The sequence below is a fragment of the Lynx rufus genome, unplaced genomic scaffold (genome assembly GCF_022079265.1).
Source record: "Lynx rufus isolate CCGP_SWC_20201006 ecotype Redwood Valley unplaced genomic scaffold, mLynRuf1.p SCAF_6, whole genome shotgun sequence".
NCBI classification, from domain to species: domain Eukaryota; kingdom Metazoa; phylum Chordata; class Mammalia; order Carnivora; family Felidae; genus Lynx; species Lynx rufus.
The window spans coordinates 54,121,459-54,143,617 of record NW_025814878.1 but is presented as its reverse complement, the minus strand read 5'-3'; the positions used below and the strand labels follow the sequence as shown (position 1 = coordinate 54,143,617).

The 22,159-nt window shown below is 33.7% G+C and overlaps 1 protein-coding gene across 3 annotated transcripts in view; it reads left to right on the top strand.

Annotated features, from left to right (window-relative positions):
• GRIK2 (glutamate ionotropic receptor kainate type subunit 2) overlaps nucleotides 1-8,357 on the top strand; it is a 670,079-nt gene extending 661,722 nt beyond the window's left edge. Inside the window, exon 16 of one of the 3 annotated variants that reach the window (XM_047102336.1) lies at nucleotides 8,193-8,357. In XM_047102336.1, coding sequence (XP_046958292.1) covers nucleotides 8,193-8,357 — 165 coding nt within the window. Of the gene's footprint in view, nucleotides 1-4,051; nucleotides 4,100-5,695; nucleotides 5,816-8,192 lie in introns of those variants that run through there. The other 2 variants (XM_047102337.1, XM_047102338.1) reach the window with 2 other exon arrangements.
• Nucleotides 8,358-22,159: the final 13,802 nt, after the last annotated feature.

Here is a 22,159-nt window from a genome sequence, read left to right as displayed (position 1 = left end):
CTGAAAGTTAAAAATGTTTTTGAGAGCACATACAATGCTCTTTGGTCTAGAGTTGAATAACAAATGTAAAAGGAAGTTGTAACTCACAGAAGAAGGCCAAAGGAATGAAAACAATGCAATTTGGGGGAATGATAAAGAGAAAATCAGGGTGGTTTAGTTTAAAGCTGCAAGACTAGGGATCCTAGATGAAAGAATATGTATTAGGAAACACTTTCAAAGCTGACTGAATCTGTATGTCATGGAACCAGAAGAATGAAAACAGGTTGTTGCTTTCAGAATGCCGAAGAATTTTGTTCCATCAGGAGCAATGCTTTTTACAAGAAGTCATTTATTGAATAAGATATAGGAGTGCAAATACTCTTATAAATCAACAGTACAGATTTCAATATTTACCTTTTGCAAGTAATGCTTATTAAAACACAGAATAGCTCTGCCTTTCATTGATTTAATGCATGAAATTTTAATAACATTTAAAATTTTAGAAGTTAAAAGTTCTAAGTAAATTTTCGGTATAGTAAAATTTAGCCATAAAACATGTTACTATTCAAAAGTTAAAAGTTGCAAAAAAAAAAAAAACTTTGGACAAATAGTTCATTATGTATTGTCTTTAAGTTACTGCTTTTCTCTGAGAGCAGAGCATCTCTTCATTTCTATAAATGACCTAAATAAAGATTAACTGGATGGCTTTTAAAAATGTTCTTAAACATAAATATAAAATCATACTTAAAAATGAGATGCCAATCTTTATTTTATTCTCCAACCTAGTTCCAAATCAGCAAAAGGATTTTTAAGTCATTTGTTTATGATGAGCCATCCTGTTTATGCCCATAAATGATGTTTTAAAATTGTAGCTTGATGATAATAATTTCGCTACCTTGTTTTTAGAAATGACTTTAGAGTTTCTAAAGAGCAATGTCTCATTTGAATACAGTATTACCCTGAGGAGTGTGCAATGATCATTATCCATATTGTGCAGATGAGGTTTTGTCCCAAGGGTCAAGTGGTTCCCAAAGTCAAAGATGCCTCGTCTCACACGACTTCAGCTGTAACATATTGCACAAGTGGAGGCAGCATATTTAACTATTTCTCCTAATAGTTTTCCTTCCTGAAGTTGCATTGATGAAATGTGTGGAGTAGGAGTTTAAAATAGATAAAAAGACTGTGGGCTTTGATCATAAGCACTGTCTAGTTATTTCACTTTCCTGGACAATTAAGCGTGAGTTTTGGAATAAAAAAAAAAGATTTGAGGTCACTTCTCAACTTTATTCAACTTTGGATAAAATTATTTAAACTTTCCATACATCACTTAAAATACACAAATAAATGAGTTATGAATATAACATAGATGAAAGTTTTAAAAATTAAGATTGTTAATATACATGGAAGTTTTTTCATGTGTCTGGCATATAATAAGCAGCGGTTGCTATAACATATTTATTATTATTCATAAAGCTGATACATTTTAACTTCTGGATCTTAAAAAGAGAGAGCTTTCCTGGAATTAGGCATTAGATATTTAGATGTTATATGTTTTGTTGAAAATTGTATGAGTATGACAACTAGCAAGAATGTGATGATTAACATTGCTTTTTCTTAAAAATGCATTTCATAGTTATATTGACCAAGGTGGTGTTGAAGCTTTTCAGACTTTATTTATTGATTTTTCTAGCTTAAGTAGGGGAAGTATAAAAATGTATGATGATGCTTCATCTTTCTGTGTCACTGTATTTGCTAAATGTAATATAAAATATTCAGCAGTTGTTTCTGTAAGAGTCAAGGTTTCTGAGAATATTTTAATCTTTGGGTAAGTTTATCATTGTAAAATAATCCAGGCTAAAGCATAGGATGCTTTGTCATTTTATTCATTAAAAAATGTATTTCTTTTTGCCCCATAATTTTTTGTCTGATTTATTACTTATTATTCAAAAATTAACATTTATTAAGAACAGCATCCAGGTAAAAGGCTCTACTGAAATTCAAATCACTATTAATGAAGCAAGCTAAAATAATAAAGCATTTGTAGAATGGTAATCAAGAGAACAGCATTCTTCTTTTAGTTCTCATGCCAGTTACATGCATAACCTTAGATAGATAACGACTTCTTGAGTTTGAGTTTCTCTAGCTGTAAAATTAAAGTGATTAAGCAATAAGATCACTACAGAAACTGCATGTAAAAAGTCCCGTCTGACAGCTGCAAAGCTTATCTAAATAACATATTTTTTTCAAAATGATAGCTGCTCTAGAACTGAATATCAAGATCAAAGTTGCTATATATATTTTTGACATGAGTGTATTAACTAGTCACTTTCCATCTCTCATTGCTTCACTGTTACATTCATATAGCCTTAGGTCAATTTATACTTCTGATGTACAGCATTAGCTCTTTGATATTTTAAAAATACTGTTAATTAAAAAGAGTATAAATCAAAAGGAATGTGTCATAGTAAATGACAATTATTTTCTCCATTTAATACAGCAATGCCTATATAAAATATTGCATCTTATATTCTTTATACCTTTATTCCATTTTAGTTATTATTTAGTTGATTAGCTATTATCTAATATGGGATAATTGTATGCAGGGATCAGTGACTGTTTGGGTTTGTCTTCACTATATGTGATTTGGACTTCATGGTCAAATGGCCCACAGCATCAAAAATTAATTAGAAAAGTGTCTGAGAACAGACTGGTTATCCATGACCAGATGACAAACAATTTATTTTATTTTATTTTATTTTATTTTAAAGTTAATTCATTTATTATTTCTGAGAGAGAGAGAGAGAGAGAGAGCGCACACAGGCGCACAAGTGGGGAAGGGGCAGAGAGAGAGAGGGAGACACAGAATCTGAAGCAGCTCCAGGCCCTGAGTTGTCAGAGCAGAGCCCAACGTGGGGCTCAAACTCAGGACTCAAATTCAGGAACTGTGAGATCATGACCTGAGCCGAAGTTGGACACTCACCCAATTGAGCCACCCAGGTGTCCCCAGATTACAAGCAATTTAAAGGACAAGCACAAAACAAAACAATTTAGGAACACCTACGTGGTTCAGCTGGTTGAGCTTCCAACTTTGGCTCAGGTCATGATCTCATGGTTCTCGAGTTGGAGCCCCATGTTGAGCTCTGTGCTGTCAGCACAACCACCCTCTTGGGATCCTTTGTCCCCCTCTCCCTCTGTGCCCCTCCCCCACTCACACTCTCTGAAAATTAAATACAACATTAAAAAAGGCAGATTAGTTGATATAAGCTAGTATATATTAGAATATTGAGCTACAAATCTGACAGAAGTAGCTTGAATATTTTTGATGGAATTTCAAGTAGGAAATTTCAAGTATGCAAAAATTTTTGAAAATTATTCTGAATGAATATTAGAGTATCATTTATACTATCAAAGAATAGACAGCAAGACACATAAAATAGTTTCCTCCTTAAAAAATAAATACTAAATACAGACTTGATTGTACTGTATAATATTTTATGATTATTTCTCCTCTGGGTGATAAATGACAACATATTTTCAAGTTGAAAGTGACAAGCTTCAAAGTTTAAAAATTCAAATTGGTTATTTTTCATCAGTTGCTGTTTTTAAAAAAGACATTGATAGATATAAAGGTCTTAACTTAAAAGTGGAGTTTATGCCAGTGTCCAGTGTGGAACATATTTACAACTAGATTTCTAATATTAAAAAAAATTATGTGTTTTGCCAAGTGCCGTCACATCATGTGATCATATAAACATATCTGTAAATTAGAAAGTTAAGCTATTCAGAATAAATTATTCTATACACCAATAATGATATTCGTGGAACATTTTTTCTGTGGACTATTTATGTTGTCTTATTATATACTCCAAATAAAAATACAGCTTTATTTAAAAACAATGTAAATATAGCCACATTTATACTTTTAAAGTTTCCGGACCTTCATCCTTTATAGAATTAGAGATGTGTAAATACAGGTTGCCTCATTAAATATAGTGAATTTTATAATGAGTTTTACTAATTTAAATGCAATTATACATGCTAACAGCTCAAAGATTTAAATTTTCATTTTCAGGAATCTTCTATTTGGTTAGTGCCACCCTACCATCCAGACACTGTTTAGTAAACTTTTGAAACTTACTAAAAGAGGTTTTTAATAATGGTTAGTATCCTTGTGCCTTTCTTTTTTCTTTTTGTAGTCTGTTATATTAATGTGGAGAAACATTTTTGTTGTTGTTTTCACCCTAAGAAAGTTACCTTATTTAATGACACAATTTGTGGTTTTCCATTCCTAAGAAGTGATTTGGAAAGCAACATAGTTTTCTTTCTCTTCCTCTCACCCTCCTCCCTCTTTGTCTTCCCTCCCTCTCTACTTCCTTCCTCCCCTCTCTATTGCTCTTTCTTTTATTCTTTATTCTGCCTCTCCTTTCTCCTCTCCTCCTCCCCACCCCCTTTTCTTCTTCTTTATTATAATCCAAGAAACTCCTGTTACATGCACTTGGGTTTTTCAAAACCTTATTTAATATTTCAATAAAAAGGCATTTTTAAAGTTCCAATTATTATATGAAGTAAGAAAGACAGATTGTCTCTTGAATGACATTAGAACTTTATTTAAAAGTTAGACATAGTAATTTTTTGGCAACATACGGCACAGGGAAACAACTATAATTCACCATCATTTCTGAAGTTTCAACTTTAGATTTTAACACAGATTACAATATGGAATTTGCATTCTAAAGCTTTAAAAAAAAGTAGAGAATATGTTTTTGTCCTAGTGCCACAAATGAACAGTGCTTTATGATATCATTAAATTCTTTAAATTTTCCATGCAGATTCTAAACTCTTACTGAGATCTAAATTTTTCATAGTTTTGTGAAGGATTAGAAATATTCTACAAGAAGAGAACCCATGGTTTCACGGTGACTTTATTAATAACCTAAAATAAAACTATTTTCTAGATAAACATACACTAATAGATCAAGAAAACTGGTAAAATACCACTCATTCCAAGAAAAAAATAGTAAAAGTAGTAATTTGACATTAAATAAAACCAAGCTATTGGTTGGTTGATTAAAGGCTGCTTGATTAAAATGTTCACTTTCTAATAGTTTTGCAGACTAGATAAAGCCTAAAATAGTAATGGCGGGTCACATGCTTATAATTTTCAGAACTTCTAAATTTATAAATATAATTTATTTAAGATAATTTTAATTTGTAAAAGGTGATGGTATTGTGGTTTTTGATTGGTGCAGACTTTTTTAACCTACATTTTATATTACTCAACAATATAAATGTTATGTAAAATTACTTAAAAGAGTTTTATATGCCTTTATTTGTAGTCTGAAGTTAAGTATAGGGTACTAAATATACTTTACTCTTTCACTTACTAGAAATAAAATTGAGTCATTTCATAGTTGAATGGGTATGTATATTTATAAAATTTTTTTCCCAAAGGAAATCAGCTGTTTAGGACACTCTTTTAGTATGGACAAAAAATAATAATTAGTTTATTTGAACTAATATATTCAAAATGTCTAAAAATCGAGTTTGCCAAGAAGAGGGTTTTATTTAGCATTGCAAAATTTATTAATTTTAAATGAAGGCTTATTTCAAACAATTCAACGTTTTTCACATCCTGTAACATTTTAAAGTGTCAATGGCATCAAGTTCTGACCTTGTTTTATTATCTAATCAATTCTTCTGTTAAATGTTTCAACAGAGAGCCAAGACTAAGTTACCTCAAGACTATGTATTCTTCCCCCTTTTGGAGTCAGATTTTTCCATTTCTACAGTGTTGTCATCATCACCATCTTCATCATCATTATCATCATGTTCTTAATAAGTACATCTAATAGTAGGTATTAAGCAATGAGAAACACTGTGTCCATCTACTGGCTGTCAGTGTCATATAAATCCTTTAATAGAAATATAATTCATGAACTTCTGAACTGTATAATTTAACACATTATAAATAATGCATGGCAGTAACTGTAGTTAATGGGAAATCCATGTGTAGCATTTAATCATCACCCATTACAAGTACTAATAAATTAATATTTTTACTAATTTAATGTTATTAAACAAATGCCAAAGTTTTACCTGATTAATCAGATAACTCATAGACATGCATTTTACTAAGCTTCTGAAAAAACTTTTAAGCAAATGAATTAAACACACTGTTAAATTAGAATTCAAATATTAGGGTCATGTGTAGCTGTTGTTAAAATTCAGTCAACATTTAAAGAATACATGTGTGCTCATTCATTGCCATGAGAATTTGATTTCTGCTCTTTACAATTTAGTGAGAAGGATACACAGAAGACAGTGAGGCCAGATAGAAAAACATGACAATGAGTGCAAAATGCTAGAGGGACAAAACCACATTGAATGAAATAACGATTCTGGTCATTTGGAAAGTGATTTCTGAATAACTGAAAATATGAGTCATGTCCTGAGATAAGGGATAAAGTTGGATTGATATGAAGGGTGAAAGAATTCTGCAGGGCACTAGAGCAAGAAGCGAAGGAGAAAAAAATCCTGGAGGTCCAAGCAGAGAAGGGTATATGTAGAGAAAAAAGAAATGGAGAGGGGAAATTGAGGAGGAAGGAGGAAAGCTGAATCATAGAAGTCATGATGGGGAAAAAAACAGGACATTTGGATTTTATCTGTTTGTTGGACAAGGAAATGCTATTAATAACTGGTTTAAAAATAGATTTTTCTGTTATTTGTGAGCCTTTGGAGAAGGGTAGCCTAGACATTAGAGTTGGGAATACCAATAAGGAAACTGTTCAGGAACCCATAGAAGAGAAATGAAGATATAGCCAATAATGGACAAGAAGATACTAAGGCAGGGTCAAAAATCACAAAATTGGGTATCAGGATATATTGCTGTAGTCTCAGGTATGAGCCACAGAAAGTGATTTATTTGCCTTTTCTCTGAATCAGTTTTCTGTCACATAGATGCCTACTTTAATTCAAAGTATTAGTTTGAATGACACAAAAGATTATGCATGCAAAATATTTTTACAAACATAAGGCACATATATGGTATTCAATATTTTATCCTGTATTATTTTGGAATTAGCCTAAACTGATAAACGATAAAGCAGCAACATCTAAAGGAAAAAATGTCTTCATACGCAAACTTGGTTAGGTTTATTTCACTGTTTTCATATCACTGTTAGGAACTGTATAAACTTTTCATATTTGTCCACATTTTTGGTTGTTGTTCGTACTTTTAGTGCTTGCACAGAAAGAGCCTAAGTCTCAGCCCATCTGAATTCCAACTACAATATGAAACTTGTCCATGAATCTGATTCATATGTAACTAATACATGTGTATCTCAATTAACTGGGGAAGGAGACTAACAAAATTTTGTTTCACATATATGACTCTGTAATAGGAATTGTGAGGAATGTGTAATAATGAGCCCCAGATATACAGAATTTCTAACAAAATCTATTGCCAATGAAATGGGAATTAAAATAATATTTATAGGGTCATTTTTTCTTCATGGAATAACTTATTTGCCAGCTTTCAGTCATGAAGCCTATGTTGACAAAAAAATTAATATTCATGTATTTTTAACGTGCTACAGTTTGTCATTTCATGATTAAATCATATCTGTTTGTAATCATCATCGATAGCTTTATAGGCATAATCACACCAAGATATGATGAATACCAGAAATTATTTTCCATGTTTTTATGTCTAAATGTGTGAGTACTATTTTTGTTCTGTTTTGAGATGCACAATGTAGAATCCATGTTTAAAGAAAATTTTCATATTTCATGTTGTGATTTAAAAGTAGTACATTTCTTCTATTTGTTAAAAAATCAAGAATGGATTTCTGGTTATTGATTTGTGTATATGTGTTTGTATTTAAATTTTAAGGTAGATTTATATTTCATGATGTTAATAAATTTTACATCTGAAAATCTTATTCAACATACACATACTATATGCATTCCTTGTTGGCAGTTAATTTCACTGTCGGGTGGAGATTTTCTTTAAACTAGCCCACTTTGATAAAAATATTTGAAATATCATGAGTTGTTTATTAAAAGTGCAACAACTGTTATAATCTTCTTAATGAAATATTTCAAACCTTCAAGGCTTTTATGTTGACAAGTCTGTTGAAAATGAGTTTAATATTATTTCTGGGCAGTTGCAGTGTATCTGTTTTGTAATATTTCATTCTCTGTGTTGTTCCTAGAGGTCCTTCTGTAGCGCTATGGTGGAAGAACTGAGGATGTCCCTGAAGTGCCAGCGACGGTTAAAACACAAGCCACAGGCCCCAGTTATTGTGAAAACAGAAGAAGTTATCAACATGCACACATTTAACGACAGAAGGTTGCCAGGTAAAGAAACCATGGCATAAAGCTGGGAGGCCAAACACCCAAGCACAAACTGTCGTCTTTTTTTCCAAACAATTTAGCGAGAATGTTTCCTGTGGAAATATGCAACCTGTGCAAAATAAAATGAGTTACCTCATGCCGCTGTGTCTATGAACTAGAGACTCTGTGATCTAAGCAGTTGCAATGATCAGACTTGATTTGCAAGCATCACGGATCAACCAAGTTACACTGGGTTACACTGTTTATCATGGGTTCCTCCCTTCTTCTGAGTGAATGTGACATGCGCATTTTGTGGCTGGTTTCAAATGCAGTCCAGTAGGAAATTACAGGTTCCTTTTGAAGTCCAACTGTTGCCAGGAGGTGGAAAATCGATGCCCCAAGGGTAACCAGTAAAAAAAAAAAATCATTAAAGAATATACTTGTAATCAGCAAAAACTGTGGTGATACAAGAAACAGTACAGTCTTCTGACACCCAGGTAATAGAGGTGATGATGTTACTAGCCCCCAGCTACTCAGTATAATATCATCTGAATAGACGATATGTGTTTTTATAGGATGTGAAAAAAATGTAATGCAAAACAAATCTGAATTTCATGGCAAGTGGAATATAAAGCAGATATTCATCAGTGTTTTTCTTTCTTTCTTTCTTTCTTTTGACAGTCTGTGTCACTGATTGAGATAGAAATGTCAATTACCAAGGCAATAATGTTTTTCTTAAATTTACTAAAGCAGGAGATTTAGCATACAACTCTACCAGATCCTTACCCTACCCCTTATACCCTTTCCCCAATCCCATCCCCCGAATAAAAGGGCAACAGTTGGTTCAGAGATTCTGAATGAAAAAGGATGATGTTCTGCAATCTTTGTCTTAAGTCGTAAAAGAGGGCTGAGTATTGATGGTTATGTGGAAGACTGAAGCTTTCATTCTAACATTCAGATATGTTCATCTAAACCCTCGTTCCCGCTCTAAATGAACTTGATGGAGCCTGGGCAGATCTCAGTGAAAGGAGAAAGGGGACTGTTCATCTATAGAAAAGTATGTGTGGAGAACTTCGAAGCGGACTGCATTTATCAATACAGTCACAATGTTAAATGAACAAAATTCTTGAGCAGTTTTTTTCAAAAAAATGTTCAGGTTTATTTGTGGAAATGCAAGATTTCTATGAAAATAGTTTTTGTATGGAAATTTTTGTAATACTTTTTATCAACAAAATAAGAACATGTGTTCCTGTCAGGGGTGTGATGCCAAGCATGAATGGTAGTGCGTGTGCACCACCAACGTTTGGTGAAAACTATTTTTATCAAGAAAAAAAGGAATCATAGAAGAGAAATATTTTCAAGTTAGATAATATAAAAGCTAGGTGCACTACCACCACTGCTTACCATGCCACACCCCTGGTTTCCACGAGGCTGATAACATACTGTAATGAACAATTGTGTGTAAAATGGTAAAAGACACAGACCTCTTGACAACATTGTGATAACAGTTGAGTGCACACAGTTTGCTGTTTGAATCCAATGCACAAAATTAAAAAAAAAACATTAAAATTATGTCCATTTTACTTTCAGCTTTGACTTTCATTTTTCTCTTGTATGTGTAAATGAATGCACAATATGTTCATTGCATTCAGGGAATTCAGGGATTCCTGAAACCTTCTAGATCATCAAGGATGGCCACTTCCCAACCACCTGGAGAAAAGAAGAAAAAGGCTCAGTGATGAACTACACAGATGTAGGAAAAGCTGGACTGGGCTGTAATGTAATCTCTAGGTTTATGGCAGTTTAAATGAGAAAAATAGCAGTTCTAGAAGCAGCAGTCATGATCTTACTTTTTCCACGAGTAGATATTGACTATATTTATAGGGTTGTGTAAGACTGTGTGATGTTTACTAATAGTATATTTGAAGTTTAACCCATGTTCAACTTAAGAATTCCTTGTGCATTGATAATTCAGCAAAAGGAGAGGAGGAGATAGGCTCAATACCAACAAATTAGTAATGATGTGGTTTAGATGTTAACATCCTGACAGAACTTTGTTTTAAAGCAAAAAAGGTAACCATTTAAATTAGAAGTGACCAAAAAAAAAAAAAAAGAAAAAAGAAAAGCCTCTGTATTTTTTTAAACTCAGAGAAGTTGCATAATCAAATTGCTGATATCTAATTAAATTAAAAATTAAATGAACAAGTATTTTGAAAATTTCTAGTATCAGTTATTTTAAATTAAAATTCATATTGCCATGATGATTTTGTTACCAAATTTAATTTTGGAGAGGTACACAAGCCACTCCTAAACATCTCAGCATTATTTTTTTTACATGGTAAATAGCCTCAACATATCTCATAAAAATGTTCAGATTTTGGATAATATTAAGTTTTTTTATTGATTAGATTCTAATCAAATTTTAAATCAGTTTTTAATTTTAATTCTTCATTATATTAAACTAACTTAATAATAGACAGGAAATTACAACTTTAATTATTTTTAAGAAGTCAGGAAATAATGATTTCAATTTTTCATAAAATGTGGCAGTCATTTTATTCAAGTATTAAAACATTTTGAAAAGTGTAAAAACACCTTCTGTATTTTAACTCTAATGGTAATTTAGGATATATAAACAGTGTATAATATTGAATTTTTATCCATTTCCTAAAAGGTTTCTACATTATTGCCAAACAGATATTTCCCTACTTAATAGGTACTTATGCATCTATGAGATACTATTCTTAATCTTAATAAAATCTTGGTTACTTTAAAAATAATTTCAACCAGTGAAAAAATGTGTCTTCTCTCTGGGAAGGTAGTATATTGGAGTAAGCATTTTTCTCTAGCCTAGTACTTAAATTGTAAGAAGGACAGGAAGAGAACACCTATTACAATCAACAACATAACCTGACAACTTCAGGCAATCAATGGAGGTACATATATCATAAGTAACTCCAGCCACTATGAAACACTAGCAGTATGGATTCACATATGCCATAACTAAATAACCCTAACCAGATTAAAACACCAATGATCTATCATCTATCTATCTATCTAATCTATCATCTATCTATCTACTATCATCTATCTATCTATATTGAGGCTATATAACCCTAACAACTATGAGAATACCAAATCCCAAGGAGAATTCACATATTTACAGATGAACAGCCCTAACCACTATGAGAACACCAAGTTGATATATTTTATCTTACAAATATGTAAATTGGATAAGGATATTTTATGAGTTAAAATGTTTCTAATATTTTACAACTCAATTACATTTTTAATACATGTTCCTTGTTATTATTGAATGAGTATATATCCTAAACACTAATGATTTAAAAGTATTTTAGCAAAATGTTACTTTTTAATATTTGTTTATTTTGAAATATACATACAACAAATTGTATACAACAGAATTATGGCATCTAGTTGTTGTGTACACCAAAAATTGATCACCAGGAATAGTCTGTTCTATATTCTGTGACTAGGCTCCTTGTCTCCACCTCCAACTCTGAAATGTAAATTTAAGCAGAGTACTTTTATAGACGAGAGTACCCAGCTGTTTCAGGAAATAGAGCACGAATGTACAGCAAAAACATCATCAGTGTCTGATCAATGAAAGCAAAGTGTGAATAACAATTTGAACTAGGATCACCTGAGAATTATGTTTTCAGGCTTAAAAGATGGTACAATGGCAGTGAAGATTTTGGTCATGACAATCCTGAATGTATCTATAATTTGAGTCACACTGTCCCAATGTGGACTGATGTTTGGCCCTCTGTATGAGACTCCTCTCTTCTTCTGCCTGCTGAGGATCTTATTCTCAATCATGTTGAATCTCCTGTTGCCTCTAATATATATCTTCTCTCTTCTAGATGTATCACTAATTATGGTGGCTTCTAGAGAAGAGGTCCAGGACAGTTCCATTTTATGAGATATTTCTGTATCTCTGATTATGTCTGAATGCTTTTATTCTACTTTCATTAGTAATTATAAATTTTGCTGGGTATAGAGTTCTAAGTTGAAAATAATTTATACCTAGATGAATTTCAAGGTGTCTTTTCATTGCTTTCTTACTTCTAGTCTATTTGTAGAAAAACCCGAAATCATTGAGATCCTTGATGCTTTGTGATTTTTTAAGTTTTCTCTTAGGTTTCTTTGATCTCTTTGTCCCTAGTGTCTCGAAATATTCCAGTGATAGGCATGGATCTACCTTTATCCATCATGCTGGGCTTTTGCTAATTTTTTTCTATTTAGGTACTGTTGTCCTTTGGTTTGGGGAAAACTTTCTGAATCATTACTTTGAGGATTTGCTTTACTTTCTCTGTTCACTCTGATGACTTCTCTTGGCATTAAATTATTTTAATTTTTATAATTTCTTGTTTTATGGCTTCAATATCTTCTCTTATATCTCTGAAAACATCAATAGCAATCCTAATACATTCCCTTCTTTCTGAAAAGACCTGTTTCATCCAAGTTGCATTTTTCTGTTGGTTTCTTTGGATTCCTATCTTCTATGTTAGAGGTATTCTTCAAATTTTTGTCTTTAATTCTTAGCAGCCTGTTAATAATTAAGAAAAGCGGGGAGCGCCTGGCTGGCTCAGTCGGTTAACTGTCCGACTTTGGCTCAGGTCATGATCTCACAGTTTGTGGGTTCAAGCCCTGCATTGGGCTCTGTGCTGACAGCTCAGAGCCTGGAGCCTGCTTTTGATTCTCTCTCTGTCTCTGTGCCCCTCCCTCATTCATGCTCTGTCTCTCAAAAATAAATAAAAGTTAAAAAAAATTAAAAAAATAATTAAGAAAAGGGGACTAAAATATGAGTTGGGAGTTCTACATGCACAGATGTGTAAGAGAAAATATTTATCTTACTTGAGCTTTGCCATAGATTTATCTAGATGGGCTATTCATTGATGAATTTTTCAAAATGTCCCTATCTTTGGACATTTCCTCTTAGTCCTGTTAGATTCTTAACAAAAAGTTTCCTTTAATTTCTTGCCTAGAGATTAAGGCCCTGATGGTCAGTGTTTTGGTAATCATTCTTTAAGAGAACTGGAGATCTCCACATTCTGAATTCAGAACTGAGGTCACTTAACCACCTGTTTCAAATATAGTACTTAGGCTTTCAGCTGGACCTGGCATGCCCTAGCCTGGAGTACTGAATTTTTAATCTTTTCAGAATAACATACTGTCACTGGTGAATTGGTGAAAAAGCAGGCTCCCAGAAGTCAAGAAGAGGCAAGGGAATATGGAGATCCACTGTTTAAAAAATAAATTAAGTCCTCCTGATTGTATTTTCCCTCCTCTATTACTAGTTCTTAATGTACTTTGTACAGCTGGTTCCTGTGCCTTTAAGAATTCTGTGATACAATCGGATTGGTTGACAGCTTCTCACACTGCCCACTTCACATTCTAATTTTCTGAATCTGCTTAGTTAACTATCTTTTGTTCATGTGCCTGTCTCCTTCCAAAATTTTGTTGAAATATTCACCTGTCCTCTTTATTCTTGGAGTTTTATGCATTAAAAAAATCTGTTTACCATAATTTTTAAGGTTAAGGAGCAAAATTCAATCATACATTCAATCCTTAACTCTTACCTGAAACAAGACCATTCTTTTTAAAGATAATATTATGCAGAAATACAATATATGAAGCAAATAAAAACCGGAACTGCTCTGGTTCAAATAGAGAGGTCTGGTCAAACAGACCTTGCTTTTCTAATTGTAAAGAACATACTGTTGCCAATATTTTCTTCTTATGAAATAATTTTTCTAACTCTGTATGTAAGGGGATACTTTCACCATAAAAATGAATTTCACAGAATGGAGCCTAAGAATATTTCTGAAATGGGAAGTAGTTCAATTTTAGTATCTGTCAAATAATGCTAAATTTGGAAGCCAATGTAATTTATGCCCTAAGGGCTTAGGTCTAATTCAAAACATTCCAATTTCTATTATATAAAGCTCAAGAAACATGTGTTATAATGTAGATAAGGAACACTTGGTTAGTGAACCATGCTGAACTGTAAGATTTTAAGAATTCCTCTTTAATATATTGCCTTACACTGTATCTTACTTTCACATTTATTATGAGGGTAACTTAAAAATTATTTTTAAACAAATATATTCCTGCCTGTTTACAAAGGAAAATTGCTGTTTTCCTACATTTCAACTGGAAATTTCTATAATATTATACTTCCAAAAATATAACACTCTCAATTACCAGTATAGTTTACCATAAAGTCAATCTGTAGAGTTTAATATCTAATCCAACATTATTAATGCACTGAAATATCTATCATAAATCATATAGTCCACTCACCTTGATCAATATTCATAAGTTAAAAGGGGAAATAAAAGACACACTGCACATATGCTCCTTCTATAATATTTTAAAAGTATTTTTTTCACAGTTACCTATATCTCAGCTCCTAATTTAAGGTTTTCACATGGTTTAGGATAGCTGCTACAGCTCCCGCCCCTGTATCCACATTTCTACAAGGAAGAAGGACAAAAGGAAACCAAAAGTTCTCATTCCTTTCTTGTAAGGTACCGTGACAAGGTGTATGTTACATTAGTCAAAATTGAGACATAGTCTACACTTAGTTGTAAGGTAGGTTAGGAAAGGTGGACTTGAATTCAGGGATCCATGTGCCAGCTAAAAGCCAAGCATTTCACTACTAAGGAAAATGGATAAACAGGCATGGGGAAACAAACCACAATCTCCGCCATCCCTGGAAGTCTACAGTCTCACCCAGCCCCCCAACCCAACCTTGTTCTGTTAACCCCCGATTTACCCATTTCCACTCATGTGCCATCTACCACTACTTCTCTTGCTCTTTTTTTATCAGATATTCTCATATCTTACTGCTTTCCTTTATATTCCTGTATCTCTTGCCCTAGTGGACCTGGGTTTTCCCTTGTGACATTATTTTTCTTGAAACTCAACAAATGAGAAAGTAGTTGGCAATTTCTTTGCTCTGCACAATGCCTTTCACTTGTATTAACTATGACTTTGATTCCCAAGAATTTTGTTTAAAAATTTGGGCACTTTAGTTAGAATTGGTCTGTTACCCTGTAGTCTGCCAACACGAATCAATTAAATGTGTGCCCATTTGTTTATATTAAAAAAAAACAGTGAATTCACATTATAAACCAAGTTTTGTGTTAGATATTGGATATGTGAAGCTGATTGAAAAAGAGACATAGTGCCTGCTTGCTGTCATATGTTAGAGTCTAGAGGAGGAGGCTGACCTTAATCAAATATGCTAAATACCTAAATACAAATTAAAAAGTGCTGTCAAAAAAGTGCTCCTTTGTGTTAGATTCTGATAAATAAAGAGACTTCCCTCGGTATCTCTCAAGCAGCACAATTTAAGATGTAAAAATATGAAAATTGGTTAATATTTATTAAAGATGCACGGAGGAGCATATATTGCTATAATGAGACATATTACTGATTTGTATCTTCCTCCCAGTAGTATATAACTTCTATCGACTTCAAACTTTCACACAGGGTAGGAGTCTTCCAGGTGTGGAGGACATAAACTAAGATGTTAACTATGTTGTTAGCACATTACTGCCATTCTATTACTCAGGGTAGAGATTTCTCATTATATGCAAAATATGCCACCATAACTTTACCTAAGGTTTTCTTTGATCTGTGCTACTCCCATTTGTGTTGCAGTTTTTTTTTTTCCTTTGTCCTCACATAGGTACAAGGAAGAAATTTCACCAGTGGTCTCCCTCTTTTTCAAAAGTTCCTTACTTTTCTTGCAGGGTAGATGTAGACAGCGACCTAACAATGGATTTATAACACTGATAGCATTCTTGTTGAAACAGGGTGAAACACAGTCAAATATCAATTATTTAGTCCCTGTCCAGAGTTTACCCAAAAAAGGCACTTGAGTTTTTTTCACACAGATGATGGGAAATAAAGGTACAGTATTTTATGAGAGTTTTTAATAAGGAACCTTATTTAGACTAGAGGATTGGGGCACACTTCTCTGAGGAAGTCATGTTTGCACTGGAATAAGAATGATGACGGGTGCCTGGGTGGCTCAGGCAGTTGAGCATCTGACTCTTGAATTTGGCTCAGATCATGATCTCAGAGTTTCCTGAGTTCGAGGCTCACATCAGGTTCTGCGCACCTGCATGGAACCTGCTTGGGATTCCCCCTTGTCCCAACCCCCACCCCCACCTCTCTGCCCCTCCTCTGTTCATGCTCTTTCTGTCTCTCTCAAAATAAATGAATAAACTCGGGAAAAAAGAATAAGAAGCAGTTATTCAGCAAAGAAAAAATTTCACAAGCCTGTGACAAAGTATGTGTAAAAGTCCTGTGACAGGAGAAACCATGGCACAGACTAATAGTGTTGATGGAGCACAAAGAAGGCATGGGAATATGTAACTGGGATATATTTAAAATATAGCTAGGAGTCAGGGGCACCTGGGTGGCTCAGTCAGGTAAACGCCTGACTCTTGATTTTGGCTCAGGTCATGATCTCATGTTCAGGAGATCAAGGCCAATGTTGGGTCTGTGCTGAGAGCATGGGGCCTGCTTGGGATTCTCTCTCTCCCTCCCTTTCTGCCCATACCCTACTTAGTCTCTCTCTCTCTCACTCTCTCTCTACCTCTCTCTCTCTCTCTCTCTCTCTCTCAAAAATAAATAAATAAACAAATAACATTAAAAATATATAGATAGGACCTTAGCAAGGTAGCACAGGTGACCTTAACGATTTATCTTCATCCAAAGAGCAATGGCAAACCTATTTAAATCTCTTAAACAGAAACAAGATCTTAATTTTTCAAAGACCATTCAGGCTGCAATTTGGAGCACACTTTATGTAGGTACCAGAATAGGTATGAGGAGGTTAGTGAAGAGACCGTATCAATAAGTAGTCAGGGTAAAATATTGTTAGTTTAGATTAAACTAAATTGGTAACAGTAAAAATGAAGAGGAAGAGACAGATTCAAAAGATATTTGGCAGGTAAAAATTCACATAATTTCCTGGTGAATTCAATAATAAATATAAAGGTTGTTAATTGTACCATAATTTACAATGAGTGCTTTATATGAATTACCTCTTCCAACACTTTGAACAACCCTCTGAGGATAGGACTAATACTATCACATTTTATGGACAAGAAAACTACTGAGGAGAACTTAATTTAGAAGGCTTACAGCTATCAAACCCAGGCAGAATAACTCCAATGTTGTTTGGCACTATATTTGGTCATAGCAACAAACAGCAGTGACATCTCAATGGCTAATCGAAATAAAAGTTCATTTCCTATTCATGAAAACTCTACTGTGCGTTTCTAGGTTTTTGTTTGTTTTGTTTCATTTGTTCATGTCTCTCTATGGCTATTACCTTCCCTGTGGTAATTCATAGTCCAGATTGTTCAATCTTTTAGTACCCTCATGAAACCTCCTACGACACCTTTAGAAAGGCTCTTTGGTGGATCCAGTTGCATGGTCCTGACCTACTTTAGGGGGCTCACAAGTGCTGTAGGGGGTTGCGGTCTGGAAGGAGAGGAAAATTGGTTTTGTGAGAAATAGTAGTATCAATTATGCTGTGCAAATCTATATAGGATATATGGCTTTCTCAACTAATTGTAATCAACTCAAATAGAAATAGAAGAAAGTATAAGAAATTTCTAGACTTATGAGGAAGAGAATGCATGTAGTTTTTGACACAGGTGGAGATATCTCTGAAAGATCCAAGTGGAAATTTCTTGTAAGCAATTCATTATACACGTATGAATTAGAGTCTGGAGTAAACGTATATATATTAAAGTCAGCATCAAAAAGATACTAATTGAAGTAGTGAATGTGAACAAGAAAGTCTCGGTAAAGAGCACTAAGAAGAGATGAGAGTCTAGGACAAAGCCTCACCTACCTCTAAACTTTAATTATTGGATAATGACTGTAGATTTGTAAAGGAGATAGTTAATGCATTGTCAGAGAAATAGGACTATAATGTTAAAAAAAAAAAAAAACTTTACAATCTTTCCATGCAACTCAGAGAAGAGTCTATAGAGTTTTGTCTTAGGTTAATGTCTGCAGCCCTTAAAGTCCTACGGATAGGAAATGAGAACATTCTCAAATTATTTGCTGCAGAAATGTGATTAACTTACACTAGCTTTGATGACTAGAAGAACAGTAAAGATATAGAGATTGTATATCAAGAGTACTTGTGAGAAGCATCTGCTGGCAGCTTAGGCCATTACTGACACTGTAAGTCAAGCTGACATCAGTGTCATATATTCCTGGAATACTAGCCAGCATGTGATAGTAAAGTTGGTTGGGTGCTTCACTTCTGGAACCTTCACTAACCAAATCCAAGCAGAGACAGTTTTTATCCCAATCTCCCCACAGTTGCTCTGAGTAACATAGGTCCATATTTTATTTGAACCTTGCCATCCTATACCATAAGGAAACTCAGTGAATCTAATGTAATTGATGGCATCCTAGGAAGTCTTGCCCATGTGGTTCCATTTCCTATGAACATCCATGAGTGTTATGCTTGATCTCTGTTTATGTGGAGATCAAGAGATAGAAGGGAAGAGCAGGACCCTGAGGAAAAGGCTGTGTGCATGAGGGGATTCAGAAAGAATGGACCACTCCAACTCTTATACTTTCTCTTACCCAAGCAAGATTACATATGAGTTTAAAGGTGTTCAGGGGTGCCTGGAATAGCTCAGTCAGTTGAGCATACTACTCTGGATTTCATGGTCTCACGGTCATGAGATCAAGCCCCACCTTGGGCTCTTCACTGGGCACAGAGCCTGCTTAAGATTCTCTCTTTCCCTCTTCCTCTGCCCCGTCCCCACTCACACACTCTCTAAATAAATAAATAAATAAATACGTGAGTAAATAAGTGAATAAATAAATAAATAAATAGAAGTGTGCAGATACTTTATCTGCTTTTTGGGCAGTTCCCTACAGAACACTGGAGTGTTCCTCTTGTGATAAAGCATTGGTGTGCAGCAACCACTTTTTAGGCTATTGGCTAGGTAGACACAGCCATGGCATATTCTTCAGTTTTCAGACAAGTTCTTAAACAGACTATGATATAAGATTGATAGAAAATAAGAGTCTTTTTAAAAGCAATCAAAGAATAAACTTGATCTACAACAGGGACCCAATAACTATCCTGAGCCCCTTTGCTCCAGAGTACTTTTAGTAACCCACATATCTAGCTACATCCTTGCCTTCAGTGGCACAAGGAATGAGCCCTCACTTCCAGATATCAAACTTTGAAATTACTGTCTCAGAACAACAGGCCTTTTTCCCACTTCATTTCCCTGGAAACATCTTTTACTCCTATCTCCCCTAGTTCTTGCCATTCTCAAGCTTTTCAATGATTTCAGTAGTTCCATTACATCCTTCCTTCCCTCTACTTACCTCTGGACAATACACAGTGGAAATAAGAATTTCCAGAGAGACAAAGGGGATAGGAGAGAGAGAGCAAGCATGATATTTTAGGTCTTCTGAGACATCCTATTAACTTAAAATTGTGTTGCTAAAATTTGTTCATTGTTTTTCACTGCTGTATATAATACTTATTGACTAAATCTACCATACCTTATTTGTTCTCTAGCCAGTGACTACTAGAATTTTTTAAGTTTTATATTGTGCTGGTATGTATATGTTTTTTGGTTTTGGTACCCATGTGTTAAAATATTTTTTAGATATACATATTCTGAACCTTGGGGTATGTCAATGTTCTACTCCACAACCCTGCCAAATCTGCACCAGTCAACACCTAAATCATCAGTACGTAGAAGCTTTCCTCTCCAATGCTTGGTCTTTATCAGATTTTTTTTTTAAATTTTGCTTATCAACTGTGTCAATGCCACTGTGGTCTTGATTTTCAGTTTCCTGTTATCTAGTGATATTGACCATCTCCCATGTATTAGCTACATGTGCTTCATACTCTTTCAGAGTGCTACTCAGGTCTTTTACCCACTTTTCTATTGAATTATTTTTCTTAATGATTTCTATGATCCTAAATACTGTTGATATTATCTGATCTGTTATTTGGTTTTGTTTGCTGCACACATCTCCTCCCCATGTGTTACCTATGTGTTTTCACTTTTTAAAAAGGCTGCTTGATGGACATGAGTTGCTAATATTAATGCTGCCAAATGTACCATTCTATTACTTTATGGTCCATACTTTTGAAATTCTGTTTAAGAAATGCTTCCTTTATTGGTAACAGAATGATTTTCATCTATATGTTTTTCTAAAACATTTAAAGTTTTACTTTATGGTTTTAGTTTAACTCAAACATGTACATTCTCTTTTCTCTACCTGTATAAACATTTTTCCCCTCATTCAATTTGTTGAACAGTATCTCCTTCTCTCAGTGATCTGCTATGCTACATCTGGAACCTATCCATACATGAATGGGTCTGTTTCTGGGTTTTGTATTTAATCTTTCTTATTTTTTGTCTTTTGAAGGATCTTATTATATCACCCAAATTTCATAATCAACCATTTAAGTTACACACACACCCAAACATAACTGTTGGAATTTTAGTCAAGTGAAATGAAATCTTTGTATCAATTTGGAAATAATTTTTGTATTTATTTGATATTATCTTCTTACTCATGAACACTTTCTTGCCTTCTTTAATGTCTTTTGCAATTTTTTGCATATAGTTCTCACATATTTGTTTCATTTAGTCCTAGGTAATTTATAATTTTTGTAGCTATTATAAATGGTGTCTTTTAAAAATGTTTTTATACTGTTTGTTCCTTGTATATAAAGATATATAAGGCTATGTTATATATTCAGCCACCTTTCGAAACTTTTTTTTTTATTTCTACACATTTGTCTCTAGATTATTTTGGATTATCTATGTAAACAGTCACATGATATGCAAATAATGGATGTCTTCAATTGCTTTTGTTCTTAAGTTTCTTCTTGTCTTACAGAGCTATGAACTCTAATGCAATGTTGAATATAAAGGTGGTAGGAGACATCTTTGTTACTTCCTGACTTTAAAGGAGATGTTTCCAACCCATTTGACAGTTCTCATTTCACTTCCGCTGACACTGTTATCTCCACTCCCCCTCAGCAGTTGTCTAGATCTGCAACTATGATTCCGGAGACTGTGCTGATCTCCAAGTTAAATAGATACATATGAACTACATGCTGTTCCCAGGGAGAGAGTTTCTATAGGGGAGCAGAAGTAAACAAGTAAATGCCCTTAGATATTTTGGATTCTTTGTATATGCCTATACAGAGCCAGACCCTCATTATCTTTATCCCAATGTAATAAGCACTTTATATCTAGTTTTCATGTTTCCAATAGGTTGCTTTTTAATCCATTCTTCGCACTTACAATATATTTGCTTGCAAAATGGTACCTGATAAGTCATTTGTTTTCTGCAAAGACAGAAAATTGTCTTTAATTTTTTTTCTGTTACCTACAATATAAATAATAGCTTTTTGACATATCATTTAGAGACACTTTGAACTCTACACAAACTGATTACAAACTGTCTTTTTAGCCCCATTTCATCACTGTGCCCCTATACTCTATATTTCAAACATATCAAGTAACTGATTAATAATTTTGCCATGAATTTTCTCATTTCTTGTACTTTCTATGCCTGAAACTTTTTCATCTCCTTCTCTGTCAGAATTTTCTGCTCAGTTTCATGGTCTAACTCACAGGTAGAAATGTATCTAGGATCTCTTTTTGAAGTCTTCTAGGACTCAGCAGGGTTTTCCATATAGTATAGTAGGTGCACATTATTTTTATACACAATTTTTTCTTTTGGAAATATTTTTAATTTATATTTTATAGCTTGAAAAATGTAAGCAAGT